Source organism: Chiloscyllium punctatum, chromosome 44, assembly GCF_047496795.1.
Source record: "Chiloscyllium punctatum isolate Juve2018m chromosome 44, sChiPun1.3, whole genome shotgun sequence".
Taxonomy (NCBI): Eukaryota; Metazoa; Chordata; class Chondrichthyes; order Orectolobiformes; family Hemiscylliidae; genus Chiloscyllium; species Chiloscyllium punctatum.
The window spans coordinates 44953431-44972043 of record NC_092782.1 but is presented as its reverse complement, the minus strand read 5'-3'; the positions used below and the strand labels follow the sequence as shown (position 1 = coordinate 44972043).

At 40.1% G+C, this 18613-nt stretch overlaps 1 protein-coding gene across 3 annotated transcripts in view; it reads left to right on the top strand.

Moving 5' to 3' along the window:
• The window catches only part of LOC140466938 (uncharacterized), an 83984-nt gene extending 68069 nt beyond the window's left edge, over positions 1-15915 (top strand). For all 3 annotated transcript variants that reach the window (XM_072562804.1, XM_072562803.1, XM_072562805.1), the window contains 3 exons: positions 435-556; positions 12623-12712; positions 13872-15915. In XM_072562804.1, the coding sequence (XP_072418905.1) occupies positions 435-556; positions 12623-12712; positions 13872-14244 (585 nt within the window). In that variant the 3' untranslated portion in view covers positions 14245-15915. The remainder of the gene's footprint in view (positions 1-434; positions 557-12622; positions 12713-13871) is intronic.
• Positions 15916-18613: the final 2698 nt, after the last annotated feature.

Below are 18613 nucleotides of genomic sequence, written 5' to 3'. Positions count from 1 at the left end.
CACTATACGACTCCTGTACCAACACATTTCTTTCCCTTTCTCTTGAAGATTCGGTCATCCTCTGTCACACACTTAACAATAGAATTCACTGCTAGTACTTGCAGTTTATTTTTTTCCCATAATTAGCATGATACATTAACACCAGTTCTCATACCCTTGCCACTAACTTCATCAAGATGAGCTACAAACCATCAATCTTATCTTTGACTGTCCTGTTTGGTTTGGATTACTTTCACCTTAGGCAGAAACTTAATCAGGTCAACCATTAAAGAGATTGGGATGTAAGTGCCTTAGTGGCTGACGATGCATTATTACCCTAATTACTGTTGTAGTTAGGATTGAAAATTGCAGTGTCACGTATCACCTTCTCATAATACTGAATCTTGATTGTAAATTTGTGAACTTGTTTTAAGACATTCTTCTGTCTTTCACAGCTTGGACAAACAAGCCCTGGTTTTACTGAGGAATCCAGTGATCCCACAAATGTAGGAGTAACTTCTGAGGAAAATGTAGTTGTTCGAATTTTGAAAGATGTGGCTAGTTATAAAGACAACAGGTGTGTAGATACTAGTATTGTATGCTGCATGTTTGCATTAAGAAAAGTAACTGGGTACTTTTCAAACTGCCTCTTACTTAGCCAAACAACGATTAGTGGTCAACTGATTTGAGATAAGAATATGAAGATTTCATAGTCATGCTACCCTAAGCACAAAGCAACATTTTTATGGAACTGAACTACAGCCAGTTATTTGGTAATTTTTATCATAGAATCATGAAATGGATACAGCACAGAAGTAGGTTGTTCAATCCATTGTGTCCATATCAACTCCCTGCAAAAGCAGCACACCTAGTCCCACTCTTGCCACTGTTTCCTTTTAGCTCTATACATTCTTTATTTTCCTTCCAACAATCATCCAATCTTATGGTGAAAGCCTCAGATGATTATGCCTGCACTTTTTGCAAGCAGTGCTTCTAGATCCTAACCATTTGCTATGTAAAGAAGCTTTTCTTTATGTCATTGTTTCTTCTTTTGTCATCGTCTTAAACTAGTGTCTCCTCTGTCTTGATCTTTTATTTTTTCACAGTTTCATGACTTTATTTTGGGTAACAGCAAATTTCCTCAATCACACTTATGCAGCAATTACTTCAACATTTACATCATCAATCAGGAAAGGGGTGTTGGGAATGCAATTCAGATTCGTGAAGAATTATGATGTAGAAGGAGGCCTTCCCCTCTCCAAGAACAAAAGTCCCAAATACTCCAATCTAGTTCCATGACTAAAGTTTCTCACTCTTGGAACCATTCTCATTAATGTCTTCTGCGTTTTGCCCTGAGTTCCAACTCATACCTATATAAGTTCAGGATAATTTTACTGCTTTTGTACTCCACAAGTGCATTCTGTTTCTTGCACAGTACAGGATCATTTAGAGATCGAGCTAGAACCAGCAAAAGTTGTAGAGAAAGACAGAGTGAAACTCAGTTAAATTTAATTTTGATCTCTCAGTTGTCCAACTAGGCTTCCTGACATTTTGTGATAAGGTCTCGGTAAACTTTTTTTAAAAGAAGGAAGCCACTAAGGAACTTTGATATATATCTTTTCATTAAATCAGGTAACCCTTGGCTATGTTTGCCCATAGACTTGAAGTGGTTTAAACTAGTACAGTATTTGTATAAATAAGGAAATATTGTACATGCTGTTCTTTTGCAATAGAAAGTTTTAAGTGAGCAGAGAATGTTTCTGCAAATATATCTTAGAATCTATGTGAACAGTTAAGAAATTTTGCATGCACTAATATTTTATTGTAAACCTGTTGTAAATCAGATTATTGCAAATTTCCTGCCGAACTAAATTCAGAACAGCATTGTAATTAAAACAGTGTAACTGTTAGCAAAGCTTGCCAAGATATTCTAGGCCATTTAAACTTGGGATCAACTCAAAAACAATCTTCAGTGGGGATGTCATTTTAAGCAGATAGGATTGGGTTTCTGTGGGCATGTTTTTGGTATTGCAACAAAGGTGTCAGAGTTATAGCTTACCAAATACGGTTTCATCTAGCCCTAGCATTTGCACATTGTGTGTGGAGTCCTTTTTGAGAAAGAGATACAAGTAAGATTGGAGTAATTGAAAGATGTTCTACATGTATTAGTATGGAAAGTAGATCAGTGTCACAACCTTGGTCAAATATTTGGTATGAATTGCTGCAGCAAAATAGGAAGAGTAATAGACTGATCATGTTCTATAAAATATGGAATGTGAAGGCGGAAATTAACAGAAATGAGTACTGATGTGGTGCCTACCAGCAATGACAAAACGCAAAACAATTATCTACAGAAACTACAAAGTCTATTTGTTTCCAAGGTAGTATATCAACATTCTTGCTTCCTACACAGAAGCAATCCTACACAGAAGCAAGCTGCCAAAGAAAATAGTGACAGCTCTGACTAGAAATCTTGAAGAGCTATTTTTCGATTATCTTAATTTACATATTTTGATTATTGAGGTTACCATTTCATGAGGTTGTACCTGGTTTGCCAATGCTACCCAGAAAATCTTGGCAGAATATGAATATTAGTCTGTCATGCCTAAACAATTAAAGGAGAAACCTTCAAATTTATTTCTTCTGAAATGTAATAGAAAATTTGTGTCTTGGAGCGTTGTGGAGTTTTCCCAAACATAATTCAAATAGAACAAAGGCAAGCAATCATTCATTTTTCAAATAAAACAATAACAAATAAATTGTTCATTTTCATGACTGTTGTATAAGCAAACGTAGGCAGCCATTTTTTGTGAAGCACATGATTTATATATCTAATAAATATGATTTAACATTGTTTGTTAAGGGATCAATGTTTATTGGTTCATGGGAGAACTCCAAGGCGTTTTTTGAATACCTGCACGATACATGAATGGATAGTTAGGGCCATAGCATCTTATTTGAAAGATGGCCATTTCACTAATGTAGTCCTCCCAGGGTTCAAATTTTGAAACAAACCTCAATTCTGCAAGTTATGACAAGGAATCATATGTTTTTTGGCAAAGTCTGACTTGCGTAGAATTTTTTGGAGAGTTTGTTACTGAGACCTAGTGAATTCTCTTTCAGTATCTTACGAAACCCATTTTGTTAATTAGCAACCATGACAATATGGCATCTCTCATATCCAATCTCAACCTCATCTTACCATGCATCATTTCCAGAGCAACTCGCCGCTTAGCAAATATCATGGAATTCATTGGTATCTCTTGTGCCCATGCTATCTTTAAAAGTCCTTTGTAAGGTCCTGGAGGTTCAGCTGGTGCTGACATGGGAGATTGTCCTCCAAGAGGATCAGTAGTGGAGGCCACATCACCAGACCATGCCTTCTCCAACATCTTCTCTCCACAACCTCATTCTCACTCTATCTCTGCTACTGGTCCCACCTCCCACCAAAGTTCATGCTCTACCTTTCTCACTATTGCTTGCAGCATTTTCCCCACTTGCTCACACCTATCCCAACCCCTGATGCCAGTAATCCAGCTTGTGCTGCATTTGAACTCGCTCGGTTCATCTCCCCACCTACACTAACAGTAATAGTTGTGCCGCGCAGTTTCATCTCCTGTAATACCTGCCTCTCATTCCAGGAGGAAAAATCCATCTAAGACAAAGTGAAGACAAGTGGTATGCTGCCCATTATTTGGCTCCTTTTGCCTTATGAGGAGAGGATCCGACTCTGACAACTCTGAGCAGGGCCTGGCCTGGTATCCGAAACTGCCCTTGACCTACTGTATCGGAGTTCCCTGAGCAAAGGCTATCTTCCTTGAGTTATAAGTTAAAAATAAGTTAATATTAGACAGTCAACATGTCTTTGTGAAGGGCTGGTCATTTCTGACAAATTTAATTGAGTTCTTTGACAAGGTGACATAGGTAGTAGATGAGAATAATGCACTGGCTGTTGTACATTCAGACTTTCCGAAAGCATTTGATATAGTGCCACATGGCAGGCTGGTTAGCAAATTAGAAATATTTGGGATTCATGGATTCTTAGCAGCTTGGATGAGAAATTGGCTAAAAGATAGGAAATAGAGGGTTGGTTTAGATGGGCATTTCTCACACTGGAAATGAGTTGCAAGTGGTGTTCCCCAGGGATCGGTGTTGGGAACCTTGCTTTTTCTGATCTATATAAACAATTTGTAAATGGATATTGAGGGCAAAATCTCTAAATTTGCAGATGATACTAAGCTAGGGCGAATAGTGAATTAAGTGATACTAAGTGATTTCAGGCAGACATTGATGAGTTGGCCAAAAAGGCAAACACCTCGCAAAGGAAGTTTGATGCAGAGAAATGTGAGTTAATACTCTTTGGTAGAAGAAACATGGAGAGTCAATACAGGCTTAATGGCACAACTTTGAGAGGAGTACAGGAGCAGAAGATTTCACATGCATGATTCTCTGAAAGTGGCCAGGTAAGTTGGAACAGTTAGAAGCCTTACAAATCCTTGGCACAGAGTATAAAAACAAGGAAGTGATGCTACACCCCTAGAAATCATTGGTTAGACCCTGTTTGTAATGTTGTAGTCAGTTCTGCGCACCTCATTTAAGGAAGGATGTTAAAGCCCTGGAGAGAGATCAAAGAACATTTGCTAGAATGATAGGAATGAAAAATTTTAGATACAAGGAAGATTGGGCTGGAGATTGGGCTTAGAGTCATACAGTCATAGAGATGTACAGCATGGAAACAGACCCTTCGGTCCAACCTGTCCACGCCGACCAGATATCCCAACCCAACCTAGTCCCACCTGCCAGCACCTAGCCTATATCCCTCCAATCCCTTCCTATTCATATACCCATCCAAATGCCTCTTAAATGTTGCAATTGTGCCAGCCTCCACCACAACCTGTGGCAGCTCATTCCATACACATACCACCCTCTGCGTGAAAAGGTTGCCCCTTAGGTCTCTTTTATATCTTTACCCTCTCACCCTAAACCTATGCCCTCTAGTTCTGAACTCCCCGATCCCAGGGAAAAGACTTTGTCTATTTATCCTATCCATGCCCCTCATAATTTTGTAAACCTCTATAAGGTCACCTCTCAGCCTCTGACTCTCCAGGGAAAACAGTCCCAGCCTGTTCAGCCTCTCCCTATAGCTCAAATCCTCCAACCTGGCAACATCCTTGTAAATCTTTTCTGAACCCTTTCAAGTTTCACAACATCTTTCCTACGGGAAGGAGACCAGAATTGCACGCAATATTCCAACAGTGGCCTAACCAATGTCCTCTCCAGCTGCAACATGACCTCCCAACTCCTGTACTGAATACTCTGACCAATAAAGGAAAGCATACCAAACGCTGCCTTCACTATCCTAACTACCTGCTACTCCACTTTCAAGGAGCTATGAACCTGCACTCCATGGTCTCTTTGTTCAGCAACACTACCTAGGACCTTACCATTCAGTGTATAAGTCCTGCTAAGATTTGCTTTCCCAAAATGCAGCACCTCGCATTTATCTGAATTAAACTCCATCTGCCACTTCTCAGCCCATTGGCCCATCTGGTCCAGATCCTGTTGTAATCTGAGGTATCCCTCTTCACTGTCCACTACACCTCCAATTTTGGTGTCATCTGCAAACTTACTAACTGTACCTCTTATGCTCGCATCCAAATCATTTATATAAATGACAAATATTGTCCTTGGAACAGAGAAGATTAAGAGGTGACCAAAGTTCAGTCAAGTAAAGTAGCCATACAGTAGTTAGACCACAGGGAATTAGAGAGGGAGGCGAGTGGTGAGTGGTGGTGATTTAACCTGAGGGCCATCACACCTCAGGCGAGGGAGGAGGTTGAGAAGGAGAGTCCTTCATGATAACCTCAGCCAATGCAGGAATTGAACTCGTGTTGTTAGCAATGCTTTACAAACAACATTTGGCTGACTGAGCTAACCCAACTTGATAGGGTAAGGAAGGACATTCTGTTTGCACTAGTTTGAATGTCAGTAACTAGGGGTTACCATTTCTAGATTTTCAATAAGTGCTTGGAATGACATAAGGAGAAAGATTTTTAATTCATTCATTGTACATGGGTGTAGCTGGCTGGCTAGCATTTAATGCCTGTGCCTAGTTGCCCTTGAGAAGGTGGTGGTGAGCTGCCTTCTTGAACCACTGCAGTTCACCTACTTAGATTGACCCACAATGCCATTAGGGAGAGACTTCCAGAATTTCAAACTCTTGACAGTGAAGGAATGGCAAAACATTTCCAAGTCAGGTTGGTGAATGGCTTGTTGGGGAACTTGCAGGTGGTGGTGTTCCTATATATCTGCTGCTCTAGTCCTTCTAGATGGAAGTGGTTGTGGGTTTGGAAGGTGCAGTCTGAGGTTCTTTGGAGAAATTCACCAATGCATCTTGTAGATAGTACACATTGTTGCTACTGAGTGTCGGTGATGGAGGGAATGGATATTTGTGGATGTGGTGCCAATCAAGCAGGCTGCTTTGTCCTGGATGGAGTCAAGCTTCTTGAGTGTTGTTGGAGCTGCACCCATTGGCAGGTGGGGAGTATTCCATTGCATTCCAGACGTGTGCCTTTTAGATAATGGGTAGGTTGTGGGGAGTTAGGAGGTGGGTTACTCGCAGTATTCCTAGCCTCTGACCTGCTCTTGTAGCCACTGTGTTTATGCAGCAAGTCCAGTTGAACTTCTGGTCAATGGTAACCCCCAGGATGTTGATAGTGGGAGATTCAGTGATGATAACACCATTGAATGTCAAGAGGTGGTGGTTAGATTGTCTCTTATTGATGATGGTCATACCTGGCATTTGTGTGGTTTGAGTTTTGTTCAAATTTGGAATACTGTACCTAGAAGAGTGGTGGAGGTGAATTCTGTAGGAGATTTCAAAAGGGATCTTAATATGTATTTGAAAGTGATGAAATTTGAGAGTTCCAAAAATAGGGTTAGAGAGTGGGACTAGCAAGGTAGCTCTTTCAGGAGCCAGTACAGACACAATGGCTGAATGGCTTCCTTTTGTACTGTAAAATTCTATGAATAACAATTTGATTGAGAACTCACAACTGCGACAAGCTTTCTAGTTTTTTCTTGTGAAAACGTCATTGTAAACAACATTAGTATGAGTCTCTGGCTGAGGTGGCAAAGCATTAAAAGGCAAGGCAATTCAATGGAAGGCAGCGATGCTATGAGCATCAAGGTAAGGCAAGACTGAGTGAGTGCTATGACAGCAAGCAAGAAACCCAGAGATGCAGGCCCTCAGCACCACTAATCCAGAATCTGGTTTCCAGCATCTGCAGTCATTGTTTTTACCCCGAGATGCAGCCTAGTTCAATCCTTGAACAAGGCACATATCCCTGAGTCTGGATTAGTGGTGCTGGAAGAGCACAGCAGTTCAGGCAGCATCCGAGGAACAGTAGAATGGGCGTTTCGGGCAAAAGCCCTTCATCAGGAATACAGGCAGAGAGCCTGAAGGGTAGAGAGATAAGTGAAAGGAGGGTGGGGGTGGGGAGGAAGTAGCATAGAGGTACAATAGGTGAGTAGGGGAGTGGATGAAGGTGATAGGTCGGGGGGGGGGGAGGGTGGAGTGGATAGGTGGAAAAGAAGATAGGCAGGTAGGACAAGTCATGGGACAGTGCTGAGTTGGAAGTTTGGAACTGGGGTGAGATGGGGGAAGGGGAAATGTGGAAACTGTTGAAGTCCACATTGATGCCCTGGGGTTGAAGTGTTCCGAGGCGGAAGATGAGGCATTCTTCCTCCAGGCGTCTGGTAGTGAGGGAGCAGCGGTGAAGGAGGCCTAGGACCTCCATGTCCTCGGCTGAGTGGGAGGGGGAGTTGAACCTGAGTGCATAGTGCCCTTGCTGCAACATTGCAGTGATAGTTGCCAATGCAGCATTGAAGTGCTTAAGTAACTGGATCAGAGATGGACCCTGGTGGTTCTGAGAGGCTAATAAGGTAGGAGACTAAATATTGATGAGATGTGTTGGGCTGTTTACAAGGCATTTAACTAGCAATAATAACCGTTAATTGGTAACTCGCCACTGTTTAGAGAGTATCTTGGCACGCTGCTTGTGAAAAGCAAAAAGATGGCACGAGTTGCTTCCAGTATTGAAATGAGCCCGCTGTACTTGTCACCCCAATTTTCCCACTCATTTCATCATAGCCCACATCACTTGGAATCCAGTATGATCCTGCTGCACCATTTTGAGATGTTGGAATTGTGACCATAAGACATAGGAGCAGAAGTGGACCATTCAGCCCATCGATTCTGCTCTACCATGCAATGACATCATGATTGATCTGATAATGCTCAACTCTACTAGACTGTGATTTTCCTGTAACCCTTGATTCCCTTGCTGATTAACAATTTGTCTCAGTTTTGAGGGTACTAGCCTCAATAGGCCTCTGTGGTAAAGAATTTCACAGATTCATAACCCACTGAGAAGATACATTTCTCCTCAATTCTGTCTTAATTGGGTCACTCCTTATTATGAGATTATGCCATTTGGACCTAGATTTCCACACAAAGTGGAAACAACCTTTCCTTATCTATCCTGTCAAGTCCTGTCAGAATCTCGCTTTTAAGGAGAAGGTTTTTTTCTGAACCAGAGGACACAGCTTAAAAATATGGGGTAGACCATTTAGGACAGAGATGAGGAGAAACTTCTTCACCTAGAGAATGGTGGCTGTGTGGAATGCCCTGCCCCAGAGGACAGTGGAGGCCCAGTCTCTGGATTCATTTAAGAAGGAGTTGGATAGAGCTCTCGAGGATGGTGGAATCAAGAGTTATGGAGATAAGGCAGGAACAGGATACTGATTAAGGATAATCAGCCATGATCATATTGAATGGTGGTGCAGGCTCGAAGGGCAGAATGGCCTACTCCTGCACCTATTGTCTCTTGTCTCCTTTCATTCTCTGTATTCAAATGAGTAAAGTCCCAATGTACTCAGCATCTCCACATAAGACAGTCCCTTTGCACCTGTTATCAGCCTAGTGAACATTTTCTGGACTGCCTCCAATGCCTGCATATCTTTCCTTAGGAAAAAGGCCCAAACTGTTCACCAGTATTTCAACTATGGTTTGACTAAGTGCTTTGTATAGCTTCAGCAAACCTCCCTACTTGTATAGTCTATTTCTTTCAGATAAAGGCCAATTGTTCCATTTGCCTTCCCTGTTATCAGTTGAACTTGGATGCTGGCTTTTTGTGATTCACAGACAAGGAGTCCCACATTGCTCTGTTCTGTAGCTTTCTGCAATCTTTATTCATTTAAATAATATTCAGCTCCTCTATTCTTCCTGCCAAAGTACATAACCTTACATTTCCCCACATGAAATATAAATCTGCCAAGACTTTGCCCACTCACTTCTCAAGCCTCAAGCAGACTCTTTGTGTCATCCTCATCACTTACTTTCACATCTATTTTTGTGTCATCTATAAACTTGGCTATAATACATTCACTTTATACATTCAGGTTATTAACAAATATTTTAAATAAGTGTAGCCCCAGCTCTGATTACTTTGGCATGCAACTAGTTACAGCGTGCCATCCTGAAAAAGCCACTCTTACTCCAACTTTCTATTTTTTATTAGTTAGGCAATTCCCTATCCATGCTAATATGCTACTAACAACACCATGACCTCTTAGTGAGTAGCTTCATGTGTAGTACCTTATCAAATGCCTTTTGTAAATCCAAATATATTACATTCACTGCTCCCCTTTACCTAACCTTCTTATTGCCTCCTCAAAGAATTTTGACAAATTTGTCAGGCATCATTTATCCTCATGAATCAGTGCTGACTCAGCTTGATCATATTACGCATTTCTCAATGTTCTGCTATTACATCTTTTATAATAGACTCTAATGATTTCCCAAGAACAAATGATGACCTGATTGGCCTATAGTTGCCTGCTTTTTGGCTTCTCTTTTCAAATAAATGTGGTCATGTTGGTAGTTTTCCAATCTTCTGAAACTTATACAGAATCTAAGGATTCTTGAGAGATATTAAGCAGTGCATCCACTATTTTTGCAGCAGCTACCTTCAATATCCTAGATGCATCCCATCAGGTCCACGGGAGTTATCTGTCTTTAGCTCCATTAGTTTCCGTAACACTTTTCATCAATTTAGTTATTGTATTTTTTCCTTTCCACCTTTTGCCTCTTGAGTATTTAGTAATTTTGGAATGGTATTAGTACCTTCTACTATGAAGACTGCTACAAATATTTATTCAAGTGTTTTACCATTTCCTGCTTCCCACCCTAAAGGACCTATTATGTTCATTTTGGTTTCTCTCTTCCTTTTTTGATATTTAAATAAGCTCTTGCTGTTTATCTTGATGTTACTTCCAAGTTTACCATCAAAGTTATTATCCCCATTTTTAGCAGTCTTTTGTTAGTTTAAAAACTTTGCCAAACCTCTAATATATACCACTAATCTTTTCCACACTGTATGTTTTCTTTTCTTTCACTCTGATGCCATCCTTAACTTCCCTGGTCAACCATGTTTGATTTTTCCTCTTCCTAGAATTCTTCATCCTCACTGGAATATATCTTTTCTGTGAGTCATGATCTATTTCTTAAATGTCTGCCATTGTTCCTCAACCTTCTTTACTACTAAACTCCTTTTGTAGATTGCTCATTTCTTTGCAATTGCCCTTATTTAGCTTAACACCGTTATTTCCAACTCGAGTTCTCCCTCTCAAACTGAATATTAAATTTATTATGTTATGGTCACTGTTTCCGAGGAGATGCTTTACTTTGATATAATTTATTAAACCTGCCTCATAACAAAATGCCAGATCCAAAATAGCTAGACCACTGTTTGGACCCACAACATATTGTTCTTAGAAACTGGTCCAAATACACATTATGAATTCTTTCATTGCCAATCTGGCAATCCCAGTCTACGTGAATGTATCAGTCATCCATGACGGATTACTGCTTTTGTTACATGCTCTTATTTTTCTCTGATTTATTCTCTATTCCACCAACTAGTTACTGTTAGGGTCCTATAGGTTCCTGCTACCAGTATCTTGGACCATAAGACTGTGAGAAATAAGGACAGGAGTAGGCTGACAGCCTTCGAGCCTGCTGTGCCACTCAGTAAGATCATGGCTGATCTGACTTTCTTCATTTTCCTGCATTTTCCCCATAACCTTATATTCCTGACTGATCAAGAATTTATCTCAGCGTTAAATATACACAAGTACTTTGCCTCCACAGCTCTGTGTGGCAAGGAGTTCCAAACACTTTCCAGTCTCTGAGAGAAGAAATTCCTCTTCATCTCGACCTTTAATTTTTCTGAGACTATACCTTCTGGTCCTAAATCCTAGAGGAAATATTTTCTCAGCATTTAGCCTGTGAAACCCATTAGGGATTGTATATGTTCCAATGAGATCACCTTTCATTTTTCTAAATTCCAGAAGGTAAAAAGCTAACCTGTTTAGTCTTTGCTAATAAGACAATCCTCCATATCAGAGATCATCCTCTTGAACCTTCTCTGAACTGCCTCCAATGAAATGATACCTTTCCTTAAGTAAAGAGATCAAAACTGCTCACAGTACTCCAGATGTGGTCGCATTTGCCACTTGTGCAGTAAGACTTCCTGACTCGTACATTCCAACCCCTTGAAATAAGGGCCAATATTCCATGAACTTGCCTGGTTACCTGCTGCATCTGTGTCTGGTGCACAGGTAGCCCCAAATCCTTTTGAGTTGCAGCTTTCTGCAGTTTTTTTCTCCTTTTAAATTATACTCTGTTCTTTTGCTCTCACTTCCAAATCAACAACTTCATATTTTCCCACATTATACTCCATTTGCCAATCTGTTTGCCCACTTGCTTAATCTATCAGTATCTCCCTGTAAACTGTTTGCACCATCCTCGCACCCTGCCTTTCAGCTATTTTTATGTCATCTGCTAATTTGGCTACAGTACATTTGGTTCCTTTCTCATTTGCAGTCCCAGCACTTATCCCTGTGGAACCCCACTGGGCACAGATCACTAACCTGAAAAATGACCCCTTATCCCAATTTACTGTTTTCTGCCCATGAGCTAATTCCTTGCTCAGAGTGGGGCTACTACCAGTGCATGAGAAGATTCATCTATAGAGTCATATGTTGATAGTTCACAGCTGTTTACTTTAGATTAGAATTTACTTAATTGTAATAGTAGTTCCTGCTAAGTACAGGTCCCTGGTCAGTGTTTTCTGTTAACTTGATTCCATCAGACAGGTAAATTGGGACTTTGCATGCTTTGATTAAATCATTAACTTTTGTGGCGATCCTGGGAGTAGTGAGGTTTGAGTGGTAGCGCACTTTCCCAAATAAGTCATAAAAGCAGAAATAAAAGATGCCATTCGAGAACACAGCCCACCCTGGAAAATTGCCAGAGCTGGGAATGGAAAGGGGCACCACTCCAATGCATCTCCTCCCAAGTTTCCTGTTTCCCACAGCTTCCCACCGTGCCTCTGCAAGGCTGGAATGTTTAGGCCCTAAACAGGAGTTGAGCATTCTGTGGACTCAATGATAATCCATTGATGCCCAAGGGTTATAACCCCCCATGATATGTTATTATTAGAGTAACTCATGCTCAGGAAAACCTAGTTTACATTCTTCCTTTATATAACCTCCTCCTCTTCTATTTTTGATTGCTCAGGCAAGTGTATCACTTTGACTTTGGACATCAGTACTTCTATGAAACCAAGAGCGAATATACTGAAAATTGCATTAATAACTTGGCAGACTGGTAAGAAACAAGTTTTTATTAGATACAATAGTAACCCGGCACAGTGAAGTATGTTTCTGAGTTAATATTGGGAATGCAAAAGTTATCATTTTTCAACTCTGTCACAAACTCCAAACTTTAGTCATTGATTCCATCCAAAATTACCGTCTCAGGTTAAAGCTAACTGTGTTTGCAGTTTTGGAATTCTATTTAACCCTGAACTGAGATTTTGGCTCCATATCCTCTCTGTAAGAAAGCCTGCTTACTTCCACTCCTTAATATCTCCTGCATCTAGTCTCTGTCTAGCAACTACAAATAGCTCTACTCTAATCTCCAGTCACTTGTATTTTAACATTTGCTCCTGGTTGGCTAAAGCATCCCATTGAAAATTCTCAAAATTCTTCATAACTTTGAACTCCTCATCCCTCATAAATTCAGTTACTTCTGTAACTCACTGGGAACTTTGTGTTCCTCTGGCCCCTGGTGTTTTATTTCCATTTGCCTCCCTATTGTCAAATGTGACTTCAGCCATGAAAGTCGTCAGCTGTGGGTTTCCATTCCCAAATCCCTCTTCCCACCTATCGGGTTTCTTTAAACCTTACCTCTTAACCAAGATTTGAACTAGCTCTCCCAATAGCTTACACCTTGACTTGGTTTTTGCCAATGTTTTTACCTATTTGATCATAACAGCATACACTTAAAGCTGGAGTTTTATCAGGAAATGATGTGTGAAATCCTGCTCATATTAACTCACAAAACTATATAAAAACTGTCTTCCTGTTGAAAGTCTTTTTTTCTGCATTTTCTTTTCCACTGAGTCTTCTCCAATTGAAGATTGTTTTCTGGTTTGATTGGAACCAATTTATCAGTTTAAGATTGCAGATCAGAAGCTGAGAGCAGGTGATTTGCATCTGTAATGCAGTACTCTGTACCATGCTTGCACTCATTCCTGGAATTTTCTTCGTAATTCTCCAATGGAGGATTGCTGTAACCCTTAACATAAACACGATAAACTGCTAAAATCATACTTTTACACCATCTCTGAAGGCTTACCCCTAAAGCACAGTGAGAGATTGCTAGAATCCTACGTTTTCTTCCCTGTCTTTTTGATATATGAATACAATAAGTATTATTTGGATATAAACAAGTTGCTTACAGCTTGCTGTATTACTCTTTATAGGTCTGATGATGCAATTCGGCAGTGTTGGAGAAGTCTGTTTGCAGTAGTAAGGATAATGGTGAACGCTTTCATTTTGTTTTTAATTGAGTTGATAACTTTCTTATGTCGGTCAGTCTTCCATGTCCTATTGGTTGGACTCTTAACAGTAATTGGAGATCATCTTCTGAAGCCACTCCTGGTATCGTTGTTCAACAGTTTAATGCAACCCATCATGATTTTCCTGCTGAACATTTTCATTGGAATCAGAAACCTCTTGAACCCTTTAATTGATATCTTCAGGAGACTGTTAATGCAAATAGCTGCTGTGTTGCATGCCTTCAGACTTGTGGAAGTGAACTTGAATCGAACTCCATCCCAATATCAGGTTGTGTAGCCAAACAAGTCACTTGTTCTAGGATGAATATGAAAAGTCTTGAAGATGAGAGTGAAGGATGGCTGAAAGTGAATCCCTGTGCTGGATTGTTATCAGCAACTGGTAACTGTTACCAGTCAAGCCATAGGCAGTTCTTAGTAGCTATTGGTTCAGACCCAGTTGTATGAATTATGCAGTTTACCAAATAGGAGTTGGACACCTGAAGTCAGTGCTATTTCATCCATCCTATTATTACACAAAACTTTAGTGCTACAATCAGTGCTCCATTGTTCAAGCGTTGTCACACTATGTACTTATTCTTTCTTTTACAAGGTACTGACTGTATGTGCTTCCACTATTTCTTTTACAAGGCCTTTTCAGTGTTATATTGATGAGTCTTGATCATTTCTTGCACTTGTACTGCCTTAAATACAACTCATTGAGTGTCTGCATTTACATTGTCTTATATAAGACTTATCAAGTTTTATGCTCATGCTGTCTTCTGAAAAGCTAGTTGAGAATCTGTGCCCAATCATCCTATAATACAACGGTTGACCAGTGTTTAGGCATACATTGTCCCTTAAATGAAGTATTGCAAGTGCAATTAAGTGAAAGTGATCTGCTGTTTTATGTGTAGAACTGTTATTGTCATTCCTCAAGGATGTGATTAGCTGCACAAAGCTCTGGAATCAAGATTGTGGGTTTCCTGGTGACTCATAAAATAAATTAACCCTCTAAATTGACACTGAACCATTGGGAACAGTTAGGTTACATGTTTAGTTTCTAATTTATTTTGAATTAGCTGATCTTGGCCAGAATGCTAATGGGTTATTGCAATCATCAGTTTATCCTGGATTCCCATTCTTGACTGCCATCCAATGGAAAATGTCTTTGTGTATTCATTTGTGTGGAATTGGCAAGGACAGGATTGAATTTAGCTGGGAAACACTACATGTTGGTGCAGCCTGCCTGTGCAAGTCAAGATCCTGAGGTTTCTAGTGATCTCCTCCACCATCACAGGCACAGTAGAGTGAAATCCCCTATCCTCCCCAGACTAAGAAAAGGACGCTATTTGCATATTCAGAATGAAGATATCACACTGATGCACCTTTTCCAATTGGCAGCTTGAATGTAAGATTGGTGCAGTAAGACTCTAATGGCAAAAATAAGGCATGGCAATGAAATAAATTAGTACTTGTCCTTCATGTCTTCTGCTCCATGTGAAGGAGTTAGCCTGTCAAGGAAAATCAGAGATTATTTTGGTTATCTGTCTATAGTAAAGATTTTTGGCCTTTTTACAGCCTTCAATTGGCCAGATAATCTCAATGGATGCAAATGTTGTTGACTACAAAGCAAATGCAAAGGCTGAAATTTCCACTGTATTCCAGAAACTCCTCCAGACATGGTCCTTTCATGAGGAGATTGCTCACAGTTCCCTACACCAAACATTAAAGCATGAACATAAAATGGTGTGGAATCCCAGCATTATTGGATCCTACCCTAAATTCCTGGTGCCATTTTCCACGATTGAAAATTTGGCTTTCTGATCTGTCCCAACATGCAAAAGTGCTTGGGTTTGAAAGTCTTAGTGCACATGAAGAACGATCAAGTAAGTGGTACACTAGAACATCATAGCTAATTTTACTGTTGTGATTTTTAAGGAAAATGTATATATTGTGCCATTAAAGTTGAAACTGCTAACTCTATTTATGTTGTATTGTCTAAAGACTGTGAAAAACTGTTATTTTAGGAACATCTCATACACATGACCTTTTATGTGGATATACAGTCGCTGCAGTAATGTAAATAAGCCTTTACTTGCATTCATGAAAGATTGCACTCCAAAAGAGTGATCAATTAGAAATAAAAGCAGAAAATGCTGAACTATTCAGCAGGTTAGGCAGCATCTGTGGAGAGAGGAATAGAATTAATGAAAGATTATCAACCTAAAACATGAACTGCACCGATGCTTTTTTTCCCCTCTCTGGAGTATTTCCAGCATTTTCTGTTTTTATTTCAAATTAAATGGATTCCATAATTGCGAAGAGAACACCACAGCAGACCTTCAGACCATGAGCCTTACATCGTCTGAGATGATGCAAGGTTTGTGTGATATTCAAGATTTGTTATATGTTAATCTGATCGTGTTTAATAAACCAATGGGAAATAAAAATTGAGTACTTCTGTTTAACAGTTGGACCTCTATTTAGGGGATCAGTAGTTTCAGGAGTAGAGTATTAATTTGCCTTTCAGGGGATGTGTAGTTCCAATGCACTGTCCTCCTGTTCAGATCATGGTAGTTCCGGTGTAAACTCCCATTTAGAGGACTAGAGGTACAGCATTGGAACACTAGATTCCTATTTTAGAATTCAACAGTACACTGAATTGCCATTTAGTGAATGAGTAGATCATGGGTTTCCCTGCTGAATCAATATAAGAATGTCTTAAGAATTGACTCAGACAATTGTAATATATCAGATAGGGTCAGTATTGTTTTATGAAAGGGAAATAGTGTTTGACAAGTATGTTAATGTTTTGAGTAGAGTAGAGAAAGGGGAATTAGTGCATTTGAGTATATTTGGATTTCCAAGAGAAATTGGATAAGGTACTGCGCAAAAGCTCAACATATGCATTCATGGAGTTGGGGAATCATTTATTTGAATGGATAAAGGATTCGTTAGAGATCGGGAAACAGAGAATGCTTAAACAAAACATTTTTCAAGTTGGCAGGCTAATGTGAGGTGTGTAGCATGTGGATCAATGTTTGGGCTCTCAGCTTGTTACAACCTTTATTTAATGGCATGGATCACTCTAGGTCTCAACACTTAAGTTTTGTGACAATATAATGTAATGTTGTGGAATGTAATCTATGAGGAAGACATATACAATTACAAAGCAATACAGACAGGTTAAATATTTAGCTGAAAGTGTGTTGCTGGAAAAGCGCAGCAGGTCAGGCAGCATCCAAGGAGCAGGAGAATCGACGTTTCGGGCATGAGCCCTTCTTCAGGAAACATTCGGGCTCGACACATCGATTCTCCTGCTCCTTGGATGCTGCCTGACCTGCTGCGCTTTTCCAGCAACACATTTTCAGCTCTGATCTCCAGCATCTGCAGTCCTCACTTTCTCCTAGGTTAAATATTTAGACAACCAGTTGATAAACAGAGGTTAATGTAAGAACAATGAGGCTAGTCATAAGGTTGATTATAAGAACAGAAAAACAAAATATTTTTAACGTGAAATTTTTGAATATTAATGTTTCAAGAGATTAGAACGTACTTATATAAGGAATAATGTTAGCATGTTCTTAGTTTTACACAGCTACAGCAAGCAATTAGAAAGGCATTTGGCATTTTAGCTTTATTGTAGAGCATTGGACTCCCAATCAGAGGAGTAGTAGATGCAGCATTGGAACAGTAGTCTCTCATTCAAAGATTCAGCTGAGCAAAAGAGGAGGTTGAAGCATTTGCAGCAATCTTCAGCTAGAAATGCCAAGTGGGTGATCCATCTCAGCCTCCTCTAGTTGTTCCCAGCAACACCCATACCAGTCTTCAGCTAATTCGGTTCACTCCATGTGATTTCAAGATTTGGTTGGAGGCAGTGGATACTGTAAAGGCTATGGACAACATTCCAGCAATAATACTGAGCGCCAGAACATGTCATTTTTGCAGCCAAGCTCTTCCAGTACAATTACAACATAGGAACATACCTGAAGATGTAGAAAATTGTTCAGATATGTCCTATACATATAAGGCAGGACAAATCCAATCCGGCCAATTACCACCCCATCAGTCTACTCTCAATCATCAGTAAAGTGATAGAAGGTACAATTAACAGTGCTATCAAGGGCTTATGCCCAAAACATCAATTGTCCTACTCCTTGGATGCTGCTTGACCTGCTATACTTTTCCAGGAATGCATTCTCAATTCTGATCTCCAGCATCTGCAGTCCTCAATTTCTCCCAGTGCTATCAAGCAGCACATGCTCAGCAATAACCTGCTCATTGACACCCAGTTTGAGTTCCAACAGTGCCACTCAGTTCCTGACCTCATTACAGTCTTGATTCAAACATGAACAAAAGAGATGAATTCCAAAGGTGAGGTGAGAGTGATAGTCCTTGACATCAAGGCCGCACTTGACTGAGTTGGCATCAAGGATACCTACTAAAACTGGAATCAATAGGTATCAGGGGCAAAATCTCTACTGCCTAGAATCATACCAAACACATAGGAAGATGGTTGTGGTTGTTGGAGATCAGTCATCTCAGCTCTAGGACATGTCTGCAGGAGTTCCTCAGATTAGTGTCCTAGACCAATCCTGTTCAGCTGCTTTATCAAAGACCTTCCCTTGTCACAAGGTTAGAAGTGAGGATTTTCCCAATGATTGCAC